The 23,300-nt window shown below is 49.7% G+C and overlaps 2 protein-coding genes across 2 annotated transcripts; one reads left to right on the top strand and one right to left on the bottom strand.

The window, feature by feature from the left end:
* The first annotated feature begins 874 nt into the window (after window positions 1–874).
* On the top strand, window positions 875–15,269 carry Pitx3 (paired-like homeodomain 3). The gene is made up of 4 exons (XM_013017694.1): window positions 875–1,006; window positions 13,317–13,446; window positions 13,622–13,824; window positions 14,314–15,269. Exons 2-4 carry the CDS (start codon window positions 13,329–13,331, stop codon window positions 14,902–14,904), a joined length of 912 nt encoding a protein of 303 aa, XP_012873148.1. The 5' UTR covers window positions 875–1,006; window positions 13,317–13,328; the 3' UTR covers window positions 14,905–15,269.
* An 865-nt stretch (window positions 15,270–16,134) lies between these two features.
* On the bottom strand, window positions 16,135–20,893 carry Elovl3 (ELOVL fatty acid elongase 3). The gene is made up of 4 exons (XM_013017592.1): window positions 20,793–20,893; window positions 18,988–19,119; window positions 16,800–16,951; window positions 16,135–16,550 (listed from the first exon to the last, which is right to left on the bottom strand). The coding sequence occupies exons 1-4, from the start codon at window positions 20,891–20,893 to the stop codon at window positions 16,135–16,137; spliced, it is 801 nt and encodes a 266-aa protein (XP_012873046.1).
* Between the last annotated feature and the right edge of the window lie 2,407 nt (window positions 20,894–23,300).

The raw sequence follows: 23,300 nt of genomic DNA, 5'->3' as shown, positions 1-23,300 counted from the left end.
AAGTCGCTTGCCACTAAAGGCCAGTCCTCAGTCGGGAAGAAAAGGAAGGGGAGTGGGGCCGGAACCAACTCCGAGCGCCGGTGGGAGAATTCGGGCTGGAGGTAGGGGATAATTCTCCAAGTACTAGTGCTTTTTTCCTTCTAGAAGTGATTTTTTTTTCTTTTATGAAGAAGGGGAGAGGGAGAAAATATGTGGAGGATAGCTGAAGAGAGGAGGGAAGATGTGAAGAAAACGGGCGCAGAGAAATCAAAGCCACAGAGGGAGGAGGGGGCAAACAAAGCAACGCGGCGAAGAGCAAAGAAAGACGAGACGCGGGAGGACTGGAACAGAGACAAAGGAGCGGGGAGACAGACAGCAACAAGTGGACAAAATCGGCGAAACTTGAGCGGCAAAGTCTGCGAGCTGAGACGCGGGGGCCGGCCGTGCCTTCCCCACCTGGCGCCCAGCACTCCTCTCCTCTCTGTTCTGTTCCTCCTCACTCGCTGACTTTACCGTCAGCCAGCCACCACGGTCCGGAGCTACGTGACAGAGCTACTTGGGCTGGTTTTGCTCTGTCAAAGCCTCCTAGCCCGAGCACCGGGTCCCGGCCACGTGGGGATGCGAGGCGGGGGGGGGGGTCTGGTTGCGGAGAAGCGCTTCTGATTGGCTAGAGGACGGGGCTTTGGGCCAGATCCCTCCCCTGGGGGCGGAGCCTGGATATTCACAGCTGGAAAGGGTGGAGCCCGGGCAGCGCAGCTGGAAAGGGGCGGGCCCTGAGGAGCGCGGCTCGCAGCCGAGGGCTGGGGGCGCCCTGGGCTGCCATAAAGTGAATGGGCGCCGGTGGAGGGTGGCAGTCCACTGCGAAGCTCACTCTCGCTTCGTGCGTCTAGGAGCGCCGGAGCGGAGCGGCCGACCGGGAGCGGGGGGCGGCCCCCACCCCGGCCGGGTGCCCGGCCCGTGGCCCCAGCCTGCGCTCCCGACTGCCGCCGCCGCCTCTAACGGGAGTCTGCCTGCTGCAGGACGCACCGTGAGTGCTTGACCAAGAGGGGGACAGGAGCGCAAGGGGTCAAAGGACCATGGCTGGTTCCGGGACTCCTAAATGGAGATCGGGGACAGCTGAACTCCGGTGCTTGGGGGACGGGTCGAGGTTGGAAGGGCGGACGTACTTGGGCGTAAGGAAAGTTGGGGTAAGGACACGGGAGACCTGGGACCGAAGACTTGGGGATCAAGAGCGAAGTCGGAGCCTCGAAGCCAGGACAGGAGCTCCACGCAGCTGAGTGGGAAGTCTAGAAATCACTACAAGAAAGTATCCTGGAATCTGGGGGCACAGGGTAGACGGCCAAGGGGGCGAAACGGGTGGCGGAGGCCCGGGTCATCCGGGGGAGAGCGAGGCGGCCGCCCAGCATGCGGGCCGTTGACGTCGCCAGGCTGGGGGCAGACTGCGGGGTCTGGGAGCGAGGTGCGCCTGGGTCGCACACGCTTCCCTTCTCAGCTGCTGCGCGGTCGGACGGAGCGGTGCGGTGAGAGTCAGGCAGTGACTGGGGTCGGACGTCCGCCGTGAGAGCGGCAGAGCCCAGACTGGAAGACTTACTCGGGCAGGTCAGCTTGGTTTAACTTGGGGTGTCATGGTCTGCATGGGTCCGACCTGGGGTCCCCTCAGAATATCCAAGACGCTTAGGGCTGGGAGCAGATAGAATGTCCGAGGTGGCAAAGTGGGTCTCACCAGAGCAGGCGCTGTTTTTCGGCAGTGGTGGACAGAATGTCCCTGGCCGAGTGGCATGTCCATCTACCCAGCAGAGTCTGCCCAGTTCCTGCGTGTACGATGGGGTCGGCTGCGATGGGTCACCTGAAAGCCCCGCTTACACTTTAAAAGAACTTCTTTCTGCTCCTCCTGCCCCAGGAGCGGGAGGTGAGCTGAGAGTGAAAGTAAAAGATGCAGCCCGGCCTGGTGGCTGAGTGTGGTTGGGAGACATCCCCTCCCCACCTCAAAATAGATCCGAGCATCACTCTGGACTTGTAGAATCCAAATTTGAGGAGAGATGGCCAGCTGCTAGTGAATCGGGACCGGGAAGGAAAGCAGAGGGCACAAAGGGCGAGAGCAGGGCAGTGAAGAGCCCAAACGAACCCCTGATAACCTCGGTTTCCTCACAAACCCAGAATTAATGTCCAAATCCAATACAACTGATCAGACACTCCCGGACTCCTTTTTGAGCATCAGCTGATTCAAGGTTCCTCTAGGGGACAGGGGCCTGCCAGTGGGGAGAGCCATAGCCCCTTAGCCAAGCAAACTATATATGGTCTTTCTCCTCTCCCCCCCCCCTTTGATCTTTCAGCCTCTAATCCCCAATGTGGTCCTGTTGGCTAAAAGAAAGTGGGAAGGAAACATGTGGAATCCAGACCATTGGGTCCAACATAGCACCTATATGTACCTTTTTTTATTTTTTGGGATCCTGTCATGTGTGCCTGAACTCTGGGCCTGGGCGCTGTCCCTCAGCTCTTCAGCTCAAGGCTAGTGCTCTACCACTTGAGCCACAGCGCCACTTCCGGCTTTTTTTCCTGCTTATATGGTGCTGAGGAATGGAACTCAGGGCCTCAGGCATGCAAGGCAAGCGCTCTACCACTGAGCCACCTTCCCAGCCCACCTATATGTTCCTTTAAATCCTACTGGGGAAGATGTCTCAACCTTCCTGTTTGCTTTGTTTTTTGGGGGGGGGCTAGGGGAGGACCCTGATTCCTCTAGGCCCATTAGAGTGATCACCCACCCTGACCTCCCAACACTTAACTACAGCCCAGTTAAGCAGAAGAGAACAATTAGAGAGAACTCTCTGAATCTATGCAAGTGAACAAGACAACTCAACCAGGACTGAGTTTTCACAAAGACAAGTCCAAAACACTGTTTAGCAATGAGTAATCAAAATAAGTGGGTCTCAGCCCTTGTCTCATCTTAAACGTGTGAGTGACATATAATACACATTCCCCATGTTCTCATCTCTATGAATCAGTTCTAAAGTTTGCTTAGATCACAGCTAGGACATTGTTTTTCAACCTTTATTTGTCCCTTACCCTCTTTTGATAAAAATAGTTCTACTCTCAACTGCCCCTATCACATTCTAATACATTTCAGGGGCTTGTGCTTTCATTGCCTTTGAAGAATCATTGATATTATGGATGAAATGAAGGACTCTGCATCACAGATAGTTCCCCAAAGATTCAAAAGTTTTGCTTTTGTTAAAAAGGCCAAAATGAATGGCATCATAACAAAGATGATTCGAAACAAAAGACCGAATCTTCCTTTAGTGTTGTATAAAACCATGTGGCTGAAGGTGTGCATGGTCACTAGCTCCTAGGGAGATGCTATAGGCCTAGAGAAGAACTAGAGAATAGGGTTGGCTCAGTTATAAAAGAGATGTCTTATACAGGCATGGTTCTGAGTTTGATATAAGCACCAGAAAAACAGGAAGAAAGAAAAGGAAAGAGAGCCACGTATGGTTGTTCTCACCTGCAATCTCAGTATTTAGGAAACTGGGCCAGGAAAATCTTGTTAGAAGTCATAGAGGCCAACCTAGGTTGCATAGTTAGATTCTGTCTCAAAAAAAAAAAAAAAGAATGGCAAAAAGGGGAGGAGCCTGGGAGGATTGCTGGAGAAAGCAATTGAGCAATTCAAAGTTTGGGACATAAAATAGGATGGAAATCTACAACACAATAAAAGACATAAATAAGCAGAAGACTTGCTTGCTCCTCAAATGCAGAAACCGGAGATGAGGGAACTTTTTAGAGTTGAAGTAAATGTAACCTTGGAACCTTGGAATGGATAGGAAAACATCTTTGGACACAATGGGCAGCCAACTTTCAGAACTCCTTTTCAGAGAGGTGATAGAGGTCAGAAGTAGAAATGGAATCCTTCAGAGATTGGGAGATCGGTGTAAGTCATCACAAATGGCTGCCAGTGGAAGTGGGGAGGCATGCAATGAGCAGAATGGCTCAACCATGTCTCTGTGTTTCTTTCTCTTCCTTCCACTTTCTCTCTTTTCCTATTTCTTTCTCTTCCTTTCTCTCCTGTTTCTTTCTTCCTCTCTGATTATTATTATTACTATTTTGAGATCCACAGTCTATGCAATTTTGAACAATTTGATGCTTTCCTACCTTGTTAGAAAGTGGGAATGGCTGTTCCTGCCATGCAGGATGATTATGAGAGTTAAATGAAATCTTGTATGGGAAAGCCCTTTGCAAGTGGAGAAGCCCCAGAAGCTTTGCTACTGATAGTCTACCCAAACTGTAGGTCCTCTGCAACCACAGACTCTGCCTTTGGAAGGATGAGGATGAGGTCTTGAGCCTTTCAACAGCCTGGTCATATCTGTCCTGATTCTGATCCAGCCACAGGAAGCTTCTTATTTATATGTTTGTTTATTGTGCCAGTCCTGGGGCTTGAACAGAGTCTGAGTGCTGTCCCTGAGTTTTTGTGCTCAAGTCTAGAGCTCTATCATTAGAGCCACAGCTTCACTTCTGGCTGTTTTGGTAGTTAATTGAAAATTAGAGTCTCATTGACTTTCCTAAATGGGAAGGTTTTTAAGGTACTTCAGGTGCCAGCCATCACCCCTGCCTCACTCAAAGAACCTGGAGAGTTCTCCAAGGGATCAATCTTTCTACTGGGCCAGATATTCTAATCTGAACTCCACCTGCATCCTGCTCAAGGATGTATATATGGGCCCAGGAATTCAAGTCTAGGAAGGAGGAATAGGGCCTGGTTAATCTATCTTCTCTGTTCACTCTAAGTGATGCCTGCTAGAGTATGAGTAAGGGAGATGGCAGTTAACCTAAAGGAGTTATTAGATCCTGAGCTTTGAGATACCATAGGTCTCTGCTACAGACCCTTAATACCAGTGATCATAAGAAAAAGGAATAGAAGATAGTGAGACAAAAGAGAGCTATGGAAATGCTTGCAAAACTCTCTCTCTCTCCTTTTCCATTTTCCTTCTTAGGGCTTTCTTTTTGTTGTTTGTTTGAGGTTGACCTAACTTAATATTCTCCTGTCTAGGTTTTCTGAGTACTGGAATTATAGGTATTATAGGCATGCATCATCACGCCTAGCTCTGGTGTCTTTTTTTTTCCTTTTTTTGTCAGTGGTCAGTTGGTGGTTGTGGGACTTGAACTCAAGGCCTGGGCACTGTGCCTGAGCTCTTCAGCTCAAGGCAAGCACTCTACCACTTGAGCACCACAGCACCACTTCCAGTTTCCCAGTGGTTAATTGGAGAGAAGAGCCTTCACGGGAACTTTTTTTTTTTTTTTTGTCAGTTGTGGGACTTGAACTCTGGGCCTGGGCGCTGTCCCTCAGCTCTTCAGCTCAAGGCCAGTGCTCTACCACTTGAGCTACAGCGCCACTTCCGGTTTTCTGGTGGTTTTTATTGGAGATAGGAGTCTCATGGTCTCTCCTGCCCAGGTTGGCTTCCAACCGCAATCCTCAGATCTCAGCCTCCTGAGTAGCTACGATTACAGGTGTGAGCCACCAGCATGCCCAACTTCTGTTGCCTTCTTCATACTTTCATAGTCCCCCTTTCCCTATCTCTCTCTTTCCTGATCCACTCTGCTCACAAAGATGTTACTCTATTTTTTTTATTATTTTTATTTTTTGTCTGTCGTGGGGCCTGAACTCTGGGCTTGAGCGCTGCCCCTGAGCTCTTTGGCTCAAGGCAAGTGCACTACCACTTGAGTCACAGCACCACTTCTGGATTTTTCTGCTTATGAGGAATCGAACCCAGGGCCTCCTGTATGCAAGGCAAGCACTCTACCACTGAGCCACCTTCCCAGCCCAAAGATGCTACTCTTCTATGTTATTCCCAACCTACAAATATTCAGTGACTCCCATAATTTGGAACAAGGCTGCTTGATATGTGTGTGGAGCAGGCAGGGGTGGGAGTGAGAGGGATATGACACAACAGGCTAGCGGCTCCATCTTCCCTGTGTGGTGATGTTACCTAAAGCCTCCAGGGAGCCAGGTCCTGGTGGCTCATGCCTATAATCCTAGCTCTTCAAGAGGCTGAGGTCTAAGGTTTGTGGCTTGAAGCTAGCCAGGCAGGAAAGTTTATGAAACTCATGTTGCCAATAAACTTCCAAAAAAAGTTGGAAGTGGAGCTGTGGTTCAAGTGGTAGAGTGCCAGCCCTGAGCAAAAAATAAAGCTCAGAGACAGTGCCCAGTCCCTGAGTTCAAGCCCCAGACCAGCACACACACACACACACACACACACACACACACACATACACACACACACACACACACACACACACACACACCCCACATACACAGACTGGGGGGAAGGCACACACACTACATGCACACACACACACACTTCCTTAAATGCACACTTCACTTTTATATTTAAATGTGAGATTAAAGTATGGTATAGAATGCAAATTTTGCTTGAATTTTTAAAATCAAGCATCCCCTAGAGAGGCTAGGGGTAGAACCAGTGGTAAAGTGCTCAGCTAGTAAAAGAAAGAAGAAAGAGGGTGGGGTAGAGAAAGAGAGCAAGCAAGAGAGAGAGAGAGAAAGAAAAGGAAGGAAGGAAGGAAGGAAGGAAGGAAGGAAGGAAGGAAGGAAGGAAGGAAGGAAGGAAAAAGAGAAAAGCTAGAGATCTGAGTTGTTTTAAACTAATAGCCACTATTTCGGGTCTTGCCTCTAGTTTTCTTTTACTGATCCTAGGGATGGTGTGATGGTTTTTGCTGATGGTGGTGGTGTTGAGACAGGGTTTTGCTATATTGCTTAGGCTGGCCTGGAATTTGCTATGTAACCCAAGCTAGCCTCAAATTCAAGATCCTCCCATCTCAGCCTACTGGGTCCAGGGACTACAGGTATACACCACTATTCCCTGCACTTAGAATTTTGTTGTTGGTGGTGGTGTTTCTCAGGCTTAAATTCAATGCCTTATTCTCTCCCTTGGCTTGCTCATTCCTGGCTAGTGTTCTACTACTTGCACCATGCTTCTTGCTGGTTAATTTAGAGATGGAGTCTTACATACTTTTCTTCCCAGGCTGGCTTTGAATCACAATCCTTCAGGACTTAGCCTTCTTATAAGCATGGGCCACCAGTGCCTGGCCACTTACAAATTGTGTGTACGTGTGTGCATGTGCACGTGTATGCTGTATGCTGACCCTGGGGCTTAAACTCAGGGCCTGGATGCTGTCCCTGACCTATTTTGCCCAAGGCTAAGAACTCTACGACTGGAGTCACAGCTCCACTTCTGGCTTTTTGGTGGTTAAATGGAGGTAAGAGTCTCATAGACTTTTCTGCCTGGGTTGGCTTAGAACTGCAATCCTCAGTTTTCAGCCTCTTGAGTAGCTAGGAATACAGGTGCCTCCAGCACCCAGCCACTTACGTTTTGTTTTGTTTTGTTTTGATGGAAAAGCTTGAAGATACTCTAACCTAGACTGAATCAGTACTTGTCTCTCAACAGAGACTTCTCAATCTCCTCAATCATTTTTTTCCTGGTCTCCCATTGCCCACGCTGAGACAGAGACCAAGTGAGGCTCCTTGTTGTCCTCTGAGTGCGCCTAATACTGCAGTGTTGTTTAGAAAGGCTTGTCCGCCATTGCCTTCTCAACTCCCACTTCAGCCACGCACCTACGTTTTCTGAGTCCCAGCCCCAGGGCTCCCACTTCTGATCTCCCATAGCCTGAGAGTGAGAACTATGTGCTCTATTTTCCCATTGTATGCTTGTTTATCTCCCTAAACTGTGGACAAGGTCTGGGCTTTACCATTCTTAGGGATCCCTTTTAGAAAGAAGAATGCAAGGGACATACCCTGAGAATCCTATAGGATTATTTCTTTGATCCCCTGATTGAACCCTTGGTAACTTGAGTGTATCGAATCATTGTGCCTCCACCTGGGTCTTGAGGTTTCATTGTAGGATTATGGGCAAACGTGTCTTCCTTTGTTGACATCTGCACGCCATAGATTCTAGGTGTTCATCATTTTGAATGGCTTAGACTATTGAAGAACCTCACTTCCATCTCACATTTCCATGACAGCGCTACACTAGTTTAGGACCTTGGTTTTCATGCTTTCCCAGCTTTCTACTTGCTGAGTTGAACCACAGCGTCACCAGTCCAGCCCCTCTTCATTTCCTCTGCATAAGAAGAAAGTTTTCTCCCATTGAAGTCCCAGGTTATGCCTCCTGCCTCAGGCATTAGTATTGCAACTTATCATGGATTCTCCACTGGTAACTTTGCTTTACTCCTTTGGCTGCAAGATTTATCTGGGTTCTCATGAAGTTTCCTCTTGCCATGAGCTTATATTCCATGGAAGCCATTACTTCTACATCTTGTCTTACTGGCCCATAATCTGCTTTCCACTTGAATATATCCTGAACAAATATTTTGTTCATGCTGGTCCAAGATAAGTCTGTATTTTTTTAATCTTTATTTTATTGTAAAGATGCTGTACAGAGGGGTTACATTTACATGAGTAAGGTAATTAGTACATTTCTTGTTAAGCAAGTCTATACTTTGGAATCAGCACATCTATGGGACCACTATCCTCCCTAGGCCTAGGCTTGCGATCATGATACCATGGTATCATTCCCCAGGCCTCATTCCCCAGCAAAATATATGAGCAAGACTGGTGGTGAGCCAGATGCCAGTGGTTCACACCTGTAATCTTAGCTAGTTAGGAGGCTAAGATCTAAGAATCACCAGTGGAAGCCAGCATATGCAAAAAAGCCTGTGAGACTCTTATCTCCAATTAACCACCAAAAAGCTAAGATGTGGCTCAAGTAGTAGAGTACTAGCGTTGGGTGAAAAAGAACAGGGCTCAGACCCTGAATTCAAGCCATAGTGTGCCTTTCCACCCCCACCGGCAACACACACACACACACACACACACACACACACACAGACTGGGGATGGAGCAGTCAGTCATGCTCTAGATGAACTCACTACTACTGTGATCTTTTGGCTCTCTTTGGCCCTGCCTGGTATTTTCTACCAGCATCAACCAATTCTGCAGCTTCCACACTATTCCTCCCTATCCATTGAGTGAGATGAAGTCCTTGGCCTCAGTCCCAACTCTCTAGCTTCCTGACCTCCAGCAGTTTGGGGGAGCTTAATCCTCAGCCAGCCTGTCTCCAGCTCAGACAACAGCTTGGCGCCCCCAGCCTTTGCCTGACTAACCCATCCAGATGAGAGGAAAGGCCACAGACACAGAAGACAGATGCCCCACCCTTCCATCTCTCCTATGCTTCCTGACTCTAGAGCTCTTTCCCTCTCTGTCATTTCACAATGAGGGGCTCTTCTCAGCCCTGGCTGCTTCTTGCCTGTTACTAACCCATTCACGAGCCCAAAGGCTTTCTTCTTCCTTTGTCAGTCCCAGGTCTCCAATGTGACTTCTAGCTTAGGTTACTGTGCCCAACTTGCTATTTCTTTATTGACTGGGCCATCTCTGAAATGCAACATGCTCTTCTCTGTTCTTCAGAGAAGAACATAGCCTGGGGAAGTTGAAGCACTAGTGAGTTCAATAAACTCATGCCCCAGGATCACCTGAACTCATCCCCTTATTTACCTTAATTGTCTAACTTAATGCCTAAATTCTCAAGAGGTTTATCCCCACACCCTTTTATATGTTATATGTTATGTAAACCTTACAACAATACTGAAGGCAGAGCCAGGTCCATCCTTATCACCCCATCCCAGCACTCAAGAGGCTGAGGCAGAGGATCATGAGTTTGAGGCCAGTATGAGCTATATAGTGTGTCTTGTCTCAACAGCCCTGGAGGCAGGTGGAGAAAAGGATTGTGATTTCTCTTTTAGATATGATGAAATATGTAATATGCCCAGAGAGGGAAAGTAACTTGCCAAGAAAACACAGCTAGTAAAACTAAGGAACCAACATCCAGATATACACTTCAAATTGAATTGTTTAGGTCCATACCAGATTACCTTCCTCAGAGGAGCCTGGCACTTTCCATTCCTCCTTGCTACCCCCTCCTTACCTCGAGAAGAAGCCTATCAGCCAAACAGGGTATCTACAACAGCCACTGAGTGTCCACCATTCCCTGCACCCCTTGGCCTCTTCTCCCCCACACATGAGTTCTGAGCTCCCGGGACTGAGAGCTGGAGGTTCAGAGGGGCCAGCGAGGGAAGGGGGAGGGGAACAGCTATCTCCAAACAACCCAGGCAGCTGTCCCTGTCACAGACAGAAGAGACTCTATGCTGGTGTGTTTCTGTCTGCCTGAATATAGGAGCATATGTGTGGGAGAGTGTGTGTTTGTGTCCCTTGAACTCCAAGTCCAAGTGCTCATTGTGTCTGAGTGGCAGCCTCTGTGTGTGTGTGTGTCTGTCTGTCTGTCTGTCTGTCAGTCTTTGAGAACAGTCTGTACTGCTTTCTTGGCTTTGTCTTTTACTTTGGTGCTTATCCCTCCTTACCCTGCCTCCCTCTGCCAAAATAGAGGATGAAATCAAGACCCAGGTGAAATGCTGGTGGGGGTAGCAGGAGAGGGGCGGGGGAGGTTGGAAAATTAGAAGTCAGGAGCCCAAAAAGACTAAAGGATGAATGGTAATAGGACCTAGTTTTTACCACAGGCAAGCCTCTCTGTCCCTTTCCTCTGCTGTGTGTTGTCCCATGCATGGTTTGAATTTCAAGGTCACTCGGGGTCTGAGGAAAGGGCAAACCTCAGAGTACCCCTTTTTTCTAGCTTTCAGTTCTGAGCCCTCCTCATCTTTGGGAAGAACTTCTGGTCAAGAATGCCACAAGTTATGCCGGGCACTGGTGGCTCACGCCTGTAATCCTAGCTACTCAGGAGGCTGAGATTTGAGGATAACGGTTCAAAGCCAGCCCGGGCAGGAGACCGTGAGACTCCTATCTCCAATAAACCACCAGAAAACCGGAAGTGGCGCTGTAGCTCAAGTGGTAGAGCACTTGCCTTGAGCTGAAGAGCTGAGGGACAGCGCCCAGGCCCAGAGTTCAAGTCCCCCGACCGACAAAAAAAAAAAAAAGAATGCCACAAGTCCCTCCCAAGGGCCTCTCCCTTCCAGTGGAGCCTAAGTTTTCCAGTTCCAAGGTCTGGATACTGATTTCAGACCAGGAAAAAGAGATAAGTGAAGCATACCTCCCTCCAGGCCTGAGTTCTCTCTCTCTCTCTCTCCCTCCCTCCTTCCCTCCCTCTCTCCTTCCCTCCCTCCCTTCCCCTTTTCCCTCCCTCCTTCCCTCCCTCCCTCCTTCCCTTCTTTCCTTCCTTCCTTCCCTCCTTCCTTCCTTCCTTCCTTCCTGGGTTCTCTCCAGCTATTCCTTTCCAACCCAATAAAAAAAGGTCCAAGGTTAAGACCCTCTGCCTATGAAACAGCAGGGACTGTTTCTGAACCCCATAGGTTGACCCCTGTTCCACTCTCAGCCTGGCTCAGCTGTGCTCACTGAGTTCTTGAAGGAGCATTACTATGTACAAACACAGGCCGCTGCCCATCTGTACCTCCTTGAGAAAGGCTCCTCAGAAACTCAGAGCAGCCAAGTGACACACATCTCAATCTAGACTAATGCACCCTATTAATGCCACTCCATGAAGCCTGCGTCAAGTTCCTGATAACGGGGAGGGAATTTGGGGAACCAAGAGATCGTCCCACCTAGCTGTATACCCTGTCCCTTGACTCCTGTTCTCTAATAAAGAAGCAGCCAGAGTCTGCCCCTTTCTCATGGTCTTATCAGAGGGGGAAACATGAAGAGGGACCTAGTAGGCTCTTGGGTTAGGGAGGACTGACAGGAAGAAGGTCTTAGTGGTGCAGGCAGGCCTATTATCTGGAGTGGGCTGCTAGAAGCCAGTCTGAGATGGATGTGAGACGTGTGTGAGCAGACAAGAGACAGATAGCACCCAAATACTCTATGGTTTTCACATTTGGTTTTTATATTGGGACACTTTATTCAAACAAAATCTCTTCAGAAATTATCACCAAAACAGACAAAAGCAGGGACTGTCTTCATGGAAAGAGACTCAAGCAAAGCCAGGCTGGAGTCTGAGCTGAATCCTAGGAAACACATGGTGAAAAAGCAAACAAAGGAAAACATTCACGAGTTCCACCAACCTGGAGGGACTAGGTCACCACTTGCAAGCTCTGTGACTTTAACCAAGTTACTTCAAAGCTCAGTTCCCTGGGGCTGGGAATGTGGCTTAGTGATAGAGTACTTGCCTAGCAGGTATGAAGTCCTCGGTTCCATTCTTCAACACCACATAAACAGAAAAAGCCAGAAGTGGTGCTATAGCTCAAGTGGTAGAGTGCTAGCCTTGAGCAAAAGAAGCTCCAGGACAGTGCCCATGCCCTGAGTTCAAGCCCCAAGACTGGCACGCACGCGCACGCGCGTGCACACACACACATACACACACAGAGCTCAGTTTCCTCAGCTGAAAAAAGTAATACAAGTTCAGCATCTGAAGGTCCAAAATCCAAAATATTCTGAAGTCTGAGACTTCTTTAGTGTACTTTGGGTTTTAAATTTTCAGGTTAGGGATACTTAACTTGTAAATCAATATAAATATTCTCAATTCCCGCTGCTCCCCCCGCCCCAAGTCTGAAATCTCAAGCCTCTGATTCCAAACATTTTGGATAAGGGATATTCAATTACCTGTATCAGTTACCTAATCATGATGTATTCTGTGCAGCTAATGAGACAAAGGTTCACAGTAAGTACCATAAGTGATACTAGTTATTATTCTTTTTTTTTTCTGTCGGTCATGGGGCCTGAATTCTGGGCCTGGGTGCTGTCCCTCAACTCTTCAGCTCAAGGCTAGTGCTTTACCACTTGAGCCACAGCGCCACTTCCAGTTTTTTCTGCTTATGTGGTGCTGAGGAATGGAACCCAGGGCTTCATGCATGCAAAGCAAGCACTCTACCACTGAGCCACCTTCCCAGCCCCAAATAACATCTGTCCCATGGAAGGTGAAATATATGTTCCAGGGGTCTGGAAGGTGTGGTTGGCAGAGAGGCACGTATGAGGTTATAGGGCTACTGAGAAGTCTTCAGGCGCGGCGGAATCGAGGGTGTGATGCCAGTAGACTGCACTTTCCTTAATTCAATAAATGGGGAACACCAACTGTGCAGCGGGCAGAGTTCAAGATGCCCTACAGGCAACAAAGTCTAGGAGGTGCCTAAAACCTCCCAGCACACACCATTTTCCTCTTCGGCTGCTATTTCTCACGCTATCGGAGCTCAACCCACTCAGGGTGGCTTTCTGTTGGTGACTGAGAAAGAGAGCAAGGAACGGGTGGTGAAACCTTACTAGGACCTGGGATCTGGGATAGCCTGTGATTTTTTTCACACACACACAGCCACCCCTGTTAACCTGGTCTGCCTTTTCCTTCCAGAACCTTCCCTCCATGGAGTTCGGGCTGCTCAGCGAGGCAGAGGCCCGGAGCCCGGCCCTGTCGCTGTCAGACGCGGGCACTCCACATCCTCCGCTCCCAGATCACGGCTGCAAGGGCCAAGAGCACAGTGGTGAGCGCGCCCTTCCGGGGGTGGGGGGTGGAGTTCATAACAGTTCAGCTCCCCAGTGGGGGGGGGCGGGGGAAGGGGGCGCTTGGGAAACCCGAAGTAGCAACCTGGGTGAGAGCCAGAGGGGAGGTTGAAGAGGTCCCCCGAGCTGGAGGATCGGCCTCATCCTGCTACTCAGACTCCGAGAAAGCTTCGACCTCGCTGCCCGGGGGCTCCCCGGAGGACGGCTCGCTGAAGAAGAAGCAGCGACGGCAGCGCACGCACTTCACCAGCCAGCAGCTGCAGGAACTGGAGGCGACCTTCCAGAGGAACCGCTACCCCGACATGAGCACGCGGGAAGAGATCGCCGTGTGGACCAACCTCACCGAAGCCCGAGTGCGGGTACGGCCCTGGCTAGCCGCCCTCCTCACCCCCCCTCCCCACTCGGGAGACCCCCGATCTCCCTTCTGCGGGACCCTCAACAGATCGCGAGGCTGCCCTGCCAGCCCAGCCCGCCCCCGGCCCCGCCCCTCCCCGACTCCTCGGGCCTGCGGTTCGCAGCCCAGCGCCCTCCAACTTTTCAGCTCTGCTCTTAGGGTTCCGATCGCTCCGGAACGCTCATTTCTTTGTCCTGGACTCGGTTCCCCTCCCTCAGCACCCTCCCCCCCCACACTTGATCGCAGGCTACTCTCCCCCACCCTGTGGCCGTCACCCGCTCCGCGCCCTCCTCCCCTTCCTTTCAGTCTCCAGACCCTTGGCCTCATTTATCCTCCCACGGCCCAGGTTCGAACCCCTCATCCGGGTCACCCACTGATCTGCCCCTCTACCGGCCTCCGAGGTCCCCGTCCCGCGGCGCCGGGCGTCCTGACAGCCTGTCTCCCGCGCCCGCAGGTGTGGTTCAAGAACCGGCGCGCCAAGTGGCGGAAGCGCGAGCGCAGCCAGCAGGCGGAGCTGTGCAAGGGCGGCTTCGCGGCGCCGCTCGGGGGGCTGGTGCCGCCCTACGAGGAGGTGTACCCCGGCTACTCCTACGGCAACTGGCCGCCCAAGGCGCTCGGCCCGCCGCTCGCCGCCAAGACCTTCCCCTTCGCCTTCAACTCGGTCAATGTGGGGCCTCTGGCTTCGCAGCCCGTCTTCTCACCACCCAGCTCCATCGCCGCCTCCATGGTGCCCTCGGCGGCCGCTGCCCCGGGCACCGTGCCAGGGCCCGGGGCCTTGCAGGGCCTGGGCGGGGCACCTCCGGGGCTGGCTCCTGCGGCCGTGTCCTCCGGGGCTGTGTCCTGCCCTTACGCCTCGGCCGCCGCCGCCGCGGCCGCCGCCGCCGCCTCCTCCCCCTACGTCTACCGGGACCCGTGTAACTCGAGCCTGGCCAGCTTGAGGCTCAAGGCCAAACAGCACGCCTCCTTCAGCTACCCCGCGGTGCCCGGGCCGCCCGCGGCCGCCAACCTCAGCCCGTGTCAGTATGCCGTCGAACGGCCCGTATGAGCGGCGGGGCCTGTGGATCACACCCCCAAGGGCGGGGCAGTGCTTCACCTCCTCCCCGGACTGGGGTTGTCTAGACTGGCTGGCCCTGGCCCCAAGGTCTCAGAGGGTGCTTGGGCCGCTGGGGGACGGAGGGGCGGGGATGGAGAGGGCGGCTGGCTCCAGAAAGGGGCCTGTCCCCTAGCAGCCCCCGAGGGGGTGGACTGGGCCCTATTGCGCCCACCCCCACTCCCGCCTCCGGGACTAAGGCCAGGAACTGGGACCAGCTCCCTTGGAGCCAATTTACCCTTGGCTCCCCTCCCGCCTTCTCCAGACTCCCCTACCCTATTTTCAAAGATCAATGAAATAAACGTGCGCGGACTGTCAAAGGCTTGATGATTTAGAGTTGCGGTTGGGCCCTCTTCCCTGCTTTCTCCCCCATCGTCTAAAGGAGAGCTGCCCGCACAGCAGCCACAAGCTGAAAAGGCCAGGCTGGTCGGGTTCAGTCTCACTCACCTCCTTCAGCCTAGGGAGGCCGGGACTCCTACAGCAAAGGGATGCGCAAGTGGATGGAGCGTTGGCCCTGGCCAGAGGTGGTGCTGTGGCGCCACCTCGTGGTCTCGGGAGGACAAATGGTAAGTGTGGTCTTGAATTGCTTCCTTGCGGGGATCAGTTTTGCAATTTAGGAAGCCTATGACTTCAGAGAAGTTACTCCGCCTTTCTGCACCTGTTTCTCACTGTTTCTATGGGAAAGCTTAGCCCTCTATCAGCAATAAAATTCTGGTCTGTGACAGACATTTATGAAGTGCCTACCAGGCCTAGGACTCTTATTGAGTGTCTGTGTGTGCCTCTAACCTTCCACACACGTTCCTGCTTCCCCACTGAGGATCACCCCATTGCCAGCAATCTTCTCCCACCACAGAAGTCCCTCACTTCCCCAAATCCCCAAAATATTGTTGATATCTCTAATTTTAAAATAGACGTAAGAAGAAAGATTTTCTAGGTAGAAATATGAGTAATTCTAGGAACTCTCCTCCATCCTGCCTCCTTCCCCAATGGCCTGGCTGGCCTACACATCAGACACAGAAACTTCAAAGTATCCCATTCTATGGCTGCTGCTTGCGGCCATAGAGGGGTATACATCCTATTGGGAAGCCATATAGGGAAGCAACCCTAATCATTCTCCTAAACCTAAGCCCTGACCTTAGTGCCCTGGGAAAAAGAGAGACCCAGTAGTTCCTTCTCTCCAACCCTTCACTGGCTTTTGGCCTTAGGCTTCATGTAGGTTTGGTAGAAGAAGTGGGCAAAAAGGATTAAGTAGGATGCATACAGGACAAAGGACCAGAAGAAGTGTTCTGTTGTGGTGTGACATCCATGGTCCTGTCTCCAAACGTAGTTCAGGATGCCAAAGGTGGTTCCCAAAGCCATCTGCAGGATCTGTAGGCTTGTGATGAGTATAGGAAGCCTTCTGGGGTACTTCATTTTAGCAGCCTTCAGAGTGTAGTAGGTGTACATAATGGAATGCACACCGAAGTTCATGGTCATAAACCAACCACCTGAAGGCACTTTGTTCTTATATCCAAAGCTTGTGTACAGCAGCACTGTGCTGTGGTGGAACCAGTGTATAAAGATGAGTGGCCGCTTACGCAAGATGATGAAGACCGTGTCTCCTGGGAAATGGGAGTCATAACTGGCATAGCACCCAGTGCTGGGACTACCCTCTACACCGTGTGTGGGGGACACTGGAGGCATTCTCAGGATAGGGAGGAGGGTGTTTGTGGCACAGAATTTGGAGAGAAGCTGGAGTGAGATGTGTTGTTAGGGCACCGTGGGGCGGGGGTGGGGGTGGGGGGGAGTGGAGAACTCTGAGGAGGCACACAAATCACTGGGCACCAAATAAACAAAGCCATGCCACTCACCAAGTTCAACAACTTTGCTGAGAAGAAAAAGGCACGACCAGAATTTGACTACAATGTGATCCGTGAAGAAGGAGAAGCACACAGTTTGTTTTAGGCCACTGGTCAGTATCACATTGGCCATATAGCTCCATGTCCTCACTGTCCCCATGATACTGAAATAGGACAGAGAAAGAAAGTGTAAGATCATTCCCTAGCACCGATCCACCCTTCCCCCTGGTCTGGCAGGTCATTAAGTCTCAAGCTTCATCATCACTCCACTCCACCAGGAGTAGAGGTTACAGCTTCAGAGCTCCTAGGGCCAATCTGGTAGCTCCAACCAGTATTCTATAGGAAAGGATGGTCAGACAAAGACCAAGAACTGTAGAGAAGTAGAATTAAAAATGAAAAAATACAGCCAGGAGCCAGTGGCTCACTCCTGTAATCCTAGCTACTCAGGAGGCTGAGATCTGAGGATCATGGTTCAAAGCCAGCCCAGGCAGGAAAGTCCAGGAGACTTTTATCTCCAATAAACCACTAGAAAACCGGAAGTGGTGCTGTGGCTCAAGCGGTACAGGGCTAGCCTTGAGCTGAAGAGCACAGAGACAGCGCTCAGGCCCAGAGTTCAAGCCCCACGACTGACAAAAAGAAAAGAAAAATAGAGTTCTTGGTATGGGGTGGGAGATTCAGAGGAAATACTGGCAAGATGGGGAAGATGAAAAAAAAATTAGGGGAAGAAAATATCAGAAGGAGGGATATCAAGCCGGGCGCTGGTGGTTCACGCCTATAATCCTAGCTACTCAGGAGCCTGAGATTTGAGGATCACTGCTCAAAGCCAGCCCGGGCTGGAAAGTCGTGAAACTCTTATCTCCAGTAAACCACCAGAAAACCAGAAGTGGAGCTGTAGCTCAAGTGGTAGAGTGCTCGCCTTGAGCTGAAGAGCTGAGGTACAGTGCTCAGGCCCAGAGTTCAAACCCCAGGACTGCCAAAAGAAGAAAAAGAAGAAGAGAGGAGGAGGAGGAGGAGGAGGAGGAGGAAGAGGAGGGATAGGTGTGAAGGTTGTTGGGCAGTCTTGGGAAAGAAAGTTAGGAACCAAGAGTATGGCTTGCTGGAGAAATTTGTTGAAGCACAGACTTCATGGGTGTAAAAGGGATAGAACAAAGACTTACCAGCTTGGAGTCGAGGGAGGAAGGAAAACCAATATAGAGTAGGGTAGAAGCCAGGCTCCAGTGACTCATGCCTGTAATCCTTGCTATTAAGAGGCTAAGATCTGAGGATCATAGTGAAAGCCAGCATTTTTTCTTTTTCTTTTTGGTCAGTGGGGAGCTTGAACTCAAGGCCTGGGTGCTGTCTAAGCTTTTTTGCTCAAGGTCAGCACTCTACCACTTTCAGCCACAGCTCCACTTCTGGTTTTCTGGTGGTTAATTGAAGTTAAGAGTCTCATGGATTTTCTTGCCCCAGCAAGCTTTGAACCATGATCCTCATATTTCAGCTTCTTGAGTAGGTAGGATTACGGGTGTGAGCTGCTGGTGCCCAGCTGTTGAGACTTTCATCTCCAATAAACTACCAGAAAACCAGAAGTGGTGCTGTGGCTCAAAATGGTAGAGTGCTGGCCTTCTTTCAGGGACAGCACCCAGGTCTTGAGTTCACAACTAAACAGAGAGAGAGAGAGAGAGAAGAAGAAGAAGAAGAAGAAGAAGAAGAAGAAGAAGAAGAAGAAGAAGAAGAAGAAGAAGAAGAAGAAGAAGAAGAAGAAGAGAAGAAGCTAGGAGTCAATGCACTTGAGATTGTTGGGAAACTTAAAGGAATAAGATGGGGCTGGCATTGATCAAAATGTATTGTATTCATAATTTGGCTTGTTGAAATGAAACTCCTTTGTACAACTACATAAAATAAATAATTTAAGCCAGGCACCTGTGGGCTCCTACCTGTTACCCTAGCTAATGAAGAGGCTGAAATCTGAGGATTGAGGTTTGAAACCATCCCTGGCAGGAAATTCATGAGACTCCTATTCTCCAATTCACCACCAAAAAAGCTGGAGGTGGAGCTGTGGTTCAAGTGGTAGAGTCTTGAGCAGAAAAGCTAAGGGACAGCACCCCAACCCTGAGTTCAAGCCCCAGTACTGGCACAAAAGTAAATAAAAATAATAATAAAGAGATGAGATGGAAGTTTAAGGGCTAAAGAACAAGCAGTGGGAAGGGAATTGTCTTACCTGAAGACAGCAAGGCAGAAGGACCAGAAGATGAGAGGTCTTTGCAAATTGAAGCCCTTCCGTGTCTTCATATAGTTCTGGCCCACAATGATGAACAGCAAGTAGATCAGAACTATGGGGAATGAGGATATCCTGGCAGATAGAAGTTACAGGGGATGAGCTTATGAGTGATACTGCTGAAAGGAATGTCTATTCATTTCTTTTTCTTTCTTTTTCTGCAGGTCCTAGGGCTTGAACACAGGGCCTGGTTGCTGTCTCTGAGCATTTTTGCTCAAGGCTAGCACTGTACCACTTGAGTCACAGCTCCACTTCTGGCTTTATTGGTGCTTAATTGGAGATAAGAATCTCACAGACTTTTCTGCCAGGCATGGCTTTGAGCTGCAGTTCTCAGATCTCAGTCTCCTGAGTTCCTAGGATTACAGGCGTAGCCACCGGCATCCAGCGTCCCTCATTTCTTTGGGGGAATGCTCTAGATTACAGTTCCAACTTGGTCATCTACCATGTGTGACTTTTTTTTTTTTTTGGTCAGTTATGGGGCTTGAACTCAGGGTCTAGGCACTTTCCTTGAGCTTTTTGCTGAAGACTAGTGTTCTGCCAGTTTGAGCCACAGTACCACTTCTGGTTTTTGAATGGTTAATTGGAGATAAGAGTCTCATGAGGACTTGTCCTCTCAGGCTGGCTTTAAACTGTGATCCTCAGATCTCAGCCTCCTGAATAGCTAGGATTATAGGCATGAGCCACCAGCACCTGGCCTATGTGTGACATTTTTGTCTTTCCTTATTTTTACAGAAGGGTTAATGCTCCTTTCCTGGCAATGTTAATGTATATAAAATACTTACCACAGAGTAGGCCTAGAGCCAGATTTCTGTAATCATTGCTTTCTCAATGAGGTTGGAGGTAAATGACAGAATCTTCTAGCCTCCACCTAAAACTAACCCAAGGTCGTGGTGTAAGAAGAATGTGGCAACAGCTTCTGCCTGGTTATATAATGGCAAATTGGTTGGAAATAAAGTCAACCCACAAACACTTCTGAGGAATTTTAGGACTAAGCCAAAATGCCTGGGGAAGCTGAAAAGCCACTCTACGACGTTGCAGCGAGAACATGATCATTATGTATGGAAGGCTGTTTCTAGGCATGAACACTATGCACACAGACATGCTCATACAACTACAAAGAATAAGAAAGGTGATCATATGGGTCAAATCCATCTTATTCCTCCAAGATGGATTGGGTCTCACTACACTAGTCTTCCTTTTCCTCTATCTTCTCCCATATTCCTCTCTGTGCCTTCTTATTTCTGCATCCTTTATTCCAGCTCTAAATCTCTTTGAAGTGCTACAGTGAGCCAGTTGCCAAGGGCTCAAGCCTGTAATTCACACTCAGAAGGCTGAGATTTGAGGTTCAAAGCCAGCCCAGGCAGGAAAGGCTGTGAGAGTCTTAACTCCAATTAAAAACCAAAAAAGCCGGGGCTGGGAAGGTGGCTCAGTGGTAGAGTGCTTGCCTTGCATGCATGAGGCCCTGGGTTCGATTCCTCAGCACCACATAAGCAAAAAGAAAAAAGCCGGAAGGGACGCTGTGGCTCAAGTGGTAGAGCACTAGCCTTGAGCCGAACAACTGAGGGACAGTGCCCAGGCCAAATTCAAGCCCCAGGACAGTTACCAAGTGGGGGAAGGGGGTAAGAAGGAAAGAAGAGGAGAGAGAAAAAGAGAAAGAAAGAGAAGGAAGAAGGGAGGAAGAAATTCTTACTGTCATTCAGTCCCTTTCCTCGCCCTTGGCATAACTCTTTCCCTTCACCAGGACTCACCAATACTTCTCCAAAAAGGGTCGCATGTCCGTAAACTTCTCGAAGTCGTATGGCTGGCACAGTTGCTCTGTTTGATCTGTGTCATTCATGGCTGTACCCATTTCGTTCTGCAGACGATGAGGTTCAGACCTTTGGGAAGAAGGGCGGCTGGGCTACAGGCTGCGGGTGGAGGATGGAAGCAAGCCTCAGGATGTGATGAAACCTATCCTGGACAATCTGAATTCCTGGGCAGGTAGGAGTGCCTCGTACCCTGTCACGTGTGCTGCAGCCCACCAAGCTCTACCACTGCCTGTACTGTATATAGCGTGAACTACAGATCAACAGGTTCCTCTAGCTCAGGACCCCTCCCCGTGCTTAGCTGTGATCCAATCTTAGCCGAAGACCTGCCCTTGCCCCGCCCCCCTAGTTGTATTCTCCTATCTGATTGGTCATCCTCTGGGGGTACCTCCTTTAGGCACTACCAACTCTTTGCAGTAGGCCTAGCTCTTTCCACTTTCCCAATTCCGCCGCCTGCCACCTCCAGTCTCTGCACAATCACCTCTTTGGGTCATCTCCCCCATGGCTTCACAAAAGTACCCAGACAGACCAGTATTCCGTTGGCACTGCCAACCATAGCCTTTAACTCAGATTGATTTAATCTTCACCTGCTGGGAAGTGAGGAAAAGGTGGCAGTGCCTTTGGCCCTGGGTGAACTAATTCAAAAGGGAGAGAATATCAGTTTCCAGGATCTCTGAGATCCTGGGAAACCCAGGTCTAGTATGAAGAAGAACAACTAAGCTGGGCAATGAAGAGTTTCTGCCATAGTCCCTCTGCTTCCTAGCTTCAGGCCTGTGCTTGTGGGTGGAGAGAGATGACTTGTAATGAATTTTATAATTGAGGATGTTGATGCAAATGTTTGAGGAAGTAGTTATTCAGGTTTCTTTATAGTTTCCTGAATTCCTGAATTTCCTCCCCTCTGGTGCCCAGTAATAACCTGGGGCTGGAAATGGGGTCACCCCATTTGTCAACCAACAAAATCCAGACTGGAGGTGTGGCTCAAGTGGTAGTTAGCCATGAGTAAAAAGCTAAGTAAAACCAAGAAGTTCTGAGTTCAAGCCCCCATAGTGGTATAGATAAATAAGTAGCCCTTGTTTGGTGTCCCTTATTTCTTTCTTAGGCTTTCTCAAAGTGAATAGGAGCTAGAAACGTGACACTTGTATTTGCACTACAATGCAAAGAAAAACAAGCAACATATTTAATATATACTTTTTTATTTTTTTTATTGTAAAGATACTGTACAGAGGGGTTACAGTTACATGAGTAAGGTAATGAGCACAAGTCCTATCGAGCATTGTTACCCCCTCCAATATTTGCTGTTATGTGGCCTTGTGAAGTAAGATTCAAAAGCCATATGGAGCCTGATGATCCAGATGTGAATCTCAGTTTTACTTTCTGAATTTCATCCAACTGTGTATGGAAGGAAAGTCCTATACATACCTTCTAAATGACTCAGCTATGCTTTCCTTAGTCTTCACACCACAAACCTATTACTACAGTCACAGTAACTTGTTATATTCTTTTTGTTTTTTGGTCCGGTCATGGGGCCTGAACTCTGGGCATGGGCGCTGTCCCTCAGCTCTTCAGCTCAAGGCTAGCCCTCTACCACTTAAGCCACAGCGCCACTTCCGGCTTTTTTCTTTTTGCTTATGTGGTGCTGAGGAATCTAACCCAGGGCCTCAGGCATGCAAGGCAAGCGCTCTACCACTGAGCCACCTTCCCAGCCCCAACTTGTTATATTCTTGCCTTCTTGAATATGGTGCTTCTCTGTCTTACATTGGAATCAGAAAAAAAAAAAGCACCAGATTCCTCAGCCCCCCCAGCCCAGAAGTTCTGGGTTTTTTTTTTTTTTTGGTGGATCATAGTACCTGAACTCTGGGCCTGGGAGCTATCCCTGAGCTCTTCTGCACAAGGCTAGTGCTCTACCACTTGAGCTACAGTGCCACTTCTGGCTTTTTCTGCTTATGTGGTGCTAAGGAATTGAACCCAGGGCCTCATGCTCACAAGGCAAGCACTCTACCACTGAGCCACCTTCCCGGGCCCAAGCCCAGAAGTTCTGGCTCCTTAAATACTAGACCATTATTTGAAAACCAGCACTTTCTGTTCTATCATCTAGTAGATTGTTCTATCTAAAACCTAAATCAGAACATTCTTTCCTTTTTAAAACCTTTCAGTGGTTCCTAATTGTTCCATCCATGACCTGACTTAAAAATTGTCCCTTTAAAAAAAAAAAATTGTCCCTTTAGCCGGGCGCTGGTGGTTCACGCCTGTAATCCTAGCTACTCAGGAGGCTGAGATCTGAGGATCACGGTTCAAAGCCAGCCTGGGCAGGAGAGACTGTGAAACTCCTATGTCCAATAAAACCACCAGAAAACCAGAAGTGGCGCTGTAGCTCAAGTGGTAGAGCACTTGCCTTGAGCTGAAGAGCTGAGGGACAGCGCCCAGGCCCAGAGTTCAAGCCCCATGGCCGAC

Source organism: Dipodomys ordii, unplaced genomic scaffold (assembly GCF_000151885.1).
Source record: "Dipodomys ordii isolate 6190 unplaced genomic scaffold, Dord_2.0 Scaffold36, whole genome shotgun sequence".
NCBI classification, from domain to species: Eukaryota; Metazoa; Chordata; class Mammalia; order Rodentia; family Heteromyidae; genus Dipodomys; species Dipodomys ordii.
Note: the sequence above shows the minus strand (reverse complement) of the source record. Positions and strands in the feature narration are given on the sequence as shown.

Coding starts and splice junctions, on each gene's coding strand:
- Pitx3 (XM_013017694.1), top strand. CDS start 13,329: ATGGAGTTCGGGCTGCTCAGCGAGGCAGAGGCCCGGAGCCCGGCCCTG. Junction 13,447..13,621: donor CAAGGGCCAAGAGCACAGTG/GTGAGCGCGCCC, acceptor CCTGCTACTCAG/ACTCCGAGAAAGCTTCGACC. Junction 13,825..14,313: donor TCACCGAAGCCCGAGTGCGG/GTACGGCCCTGG, acceptor CCGCGCCCGCAG/GTGTGGTTCAAGAACCGGCG.
- Elovl3 (XM_013017592.1), bottom strand. CDS start 20,893: ATGGGTACAGCCATGAATGACACAGATCAAACAGAGCAACTGTGCCAG. Junction 19,120..20,792: donor CCCTTTTTGGAGAAGTATTG/GTGAGTCCTGGT, acceptor TCTATCTGCCAG/GATATCCTCATTCCCCATAG. Junction 16,551..16,799: donor CAGCAAAGTTGTTGAACTTG/GTGAGTGGCATG, acceptor CCCATTTCCCAG/GAGACACGGTCTTCATCATC.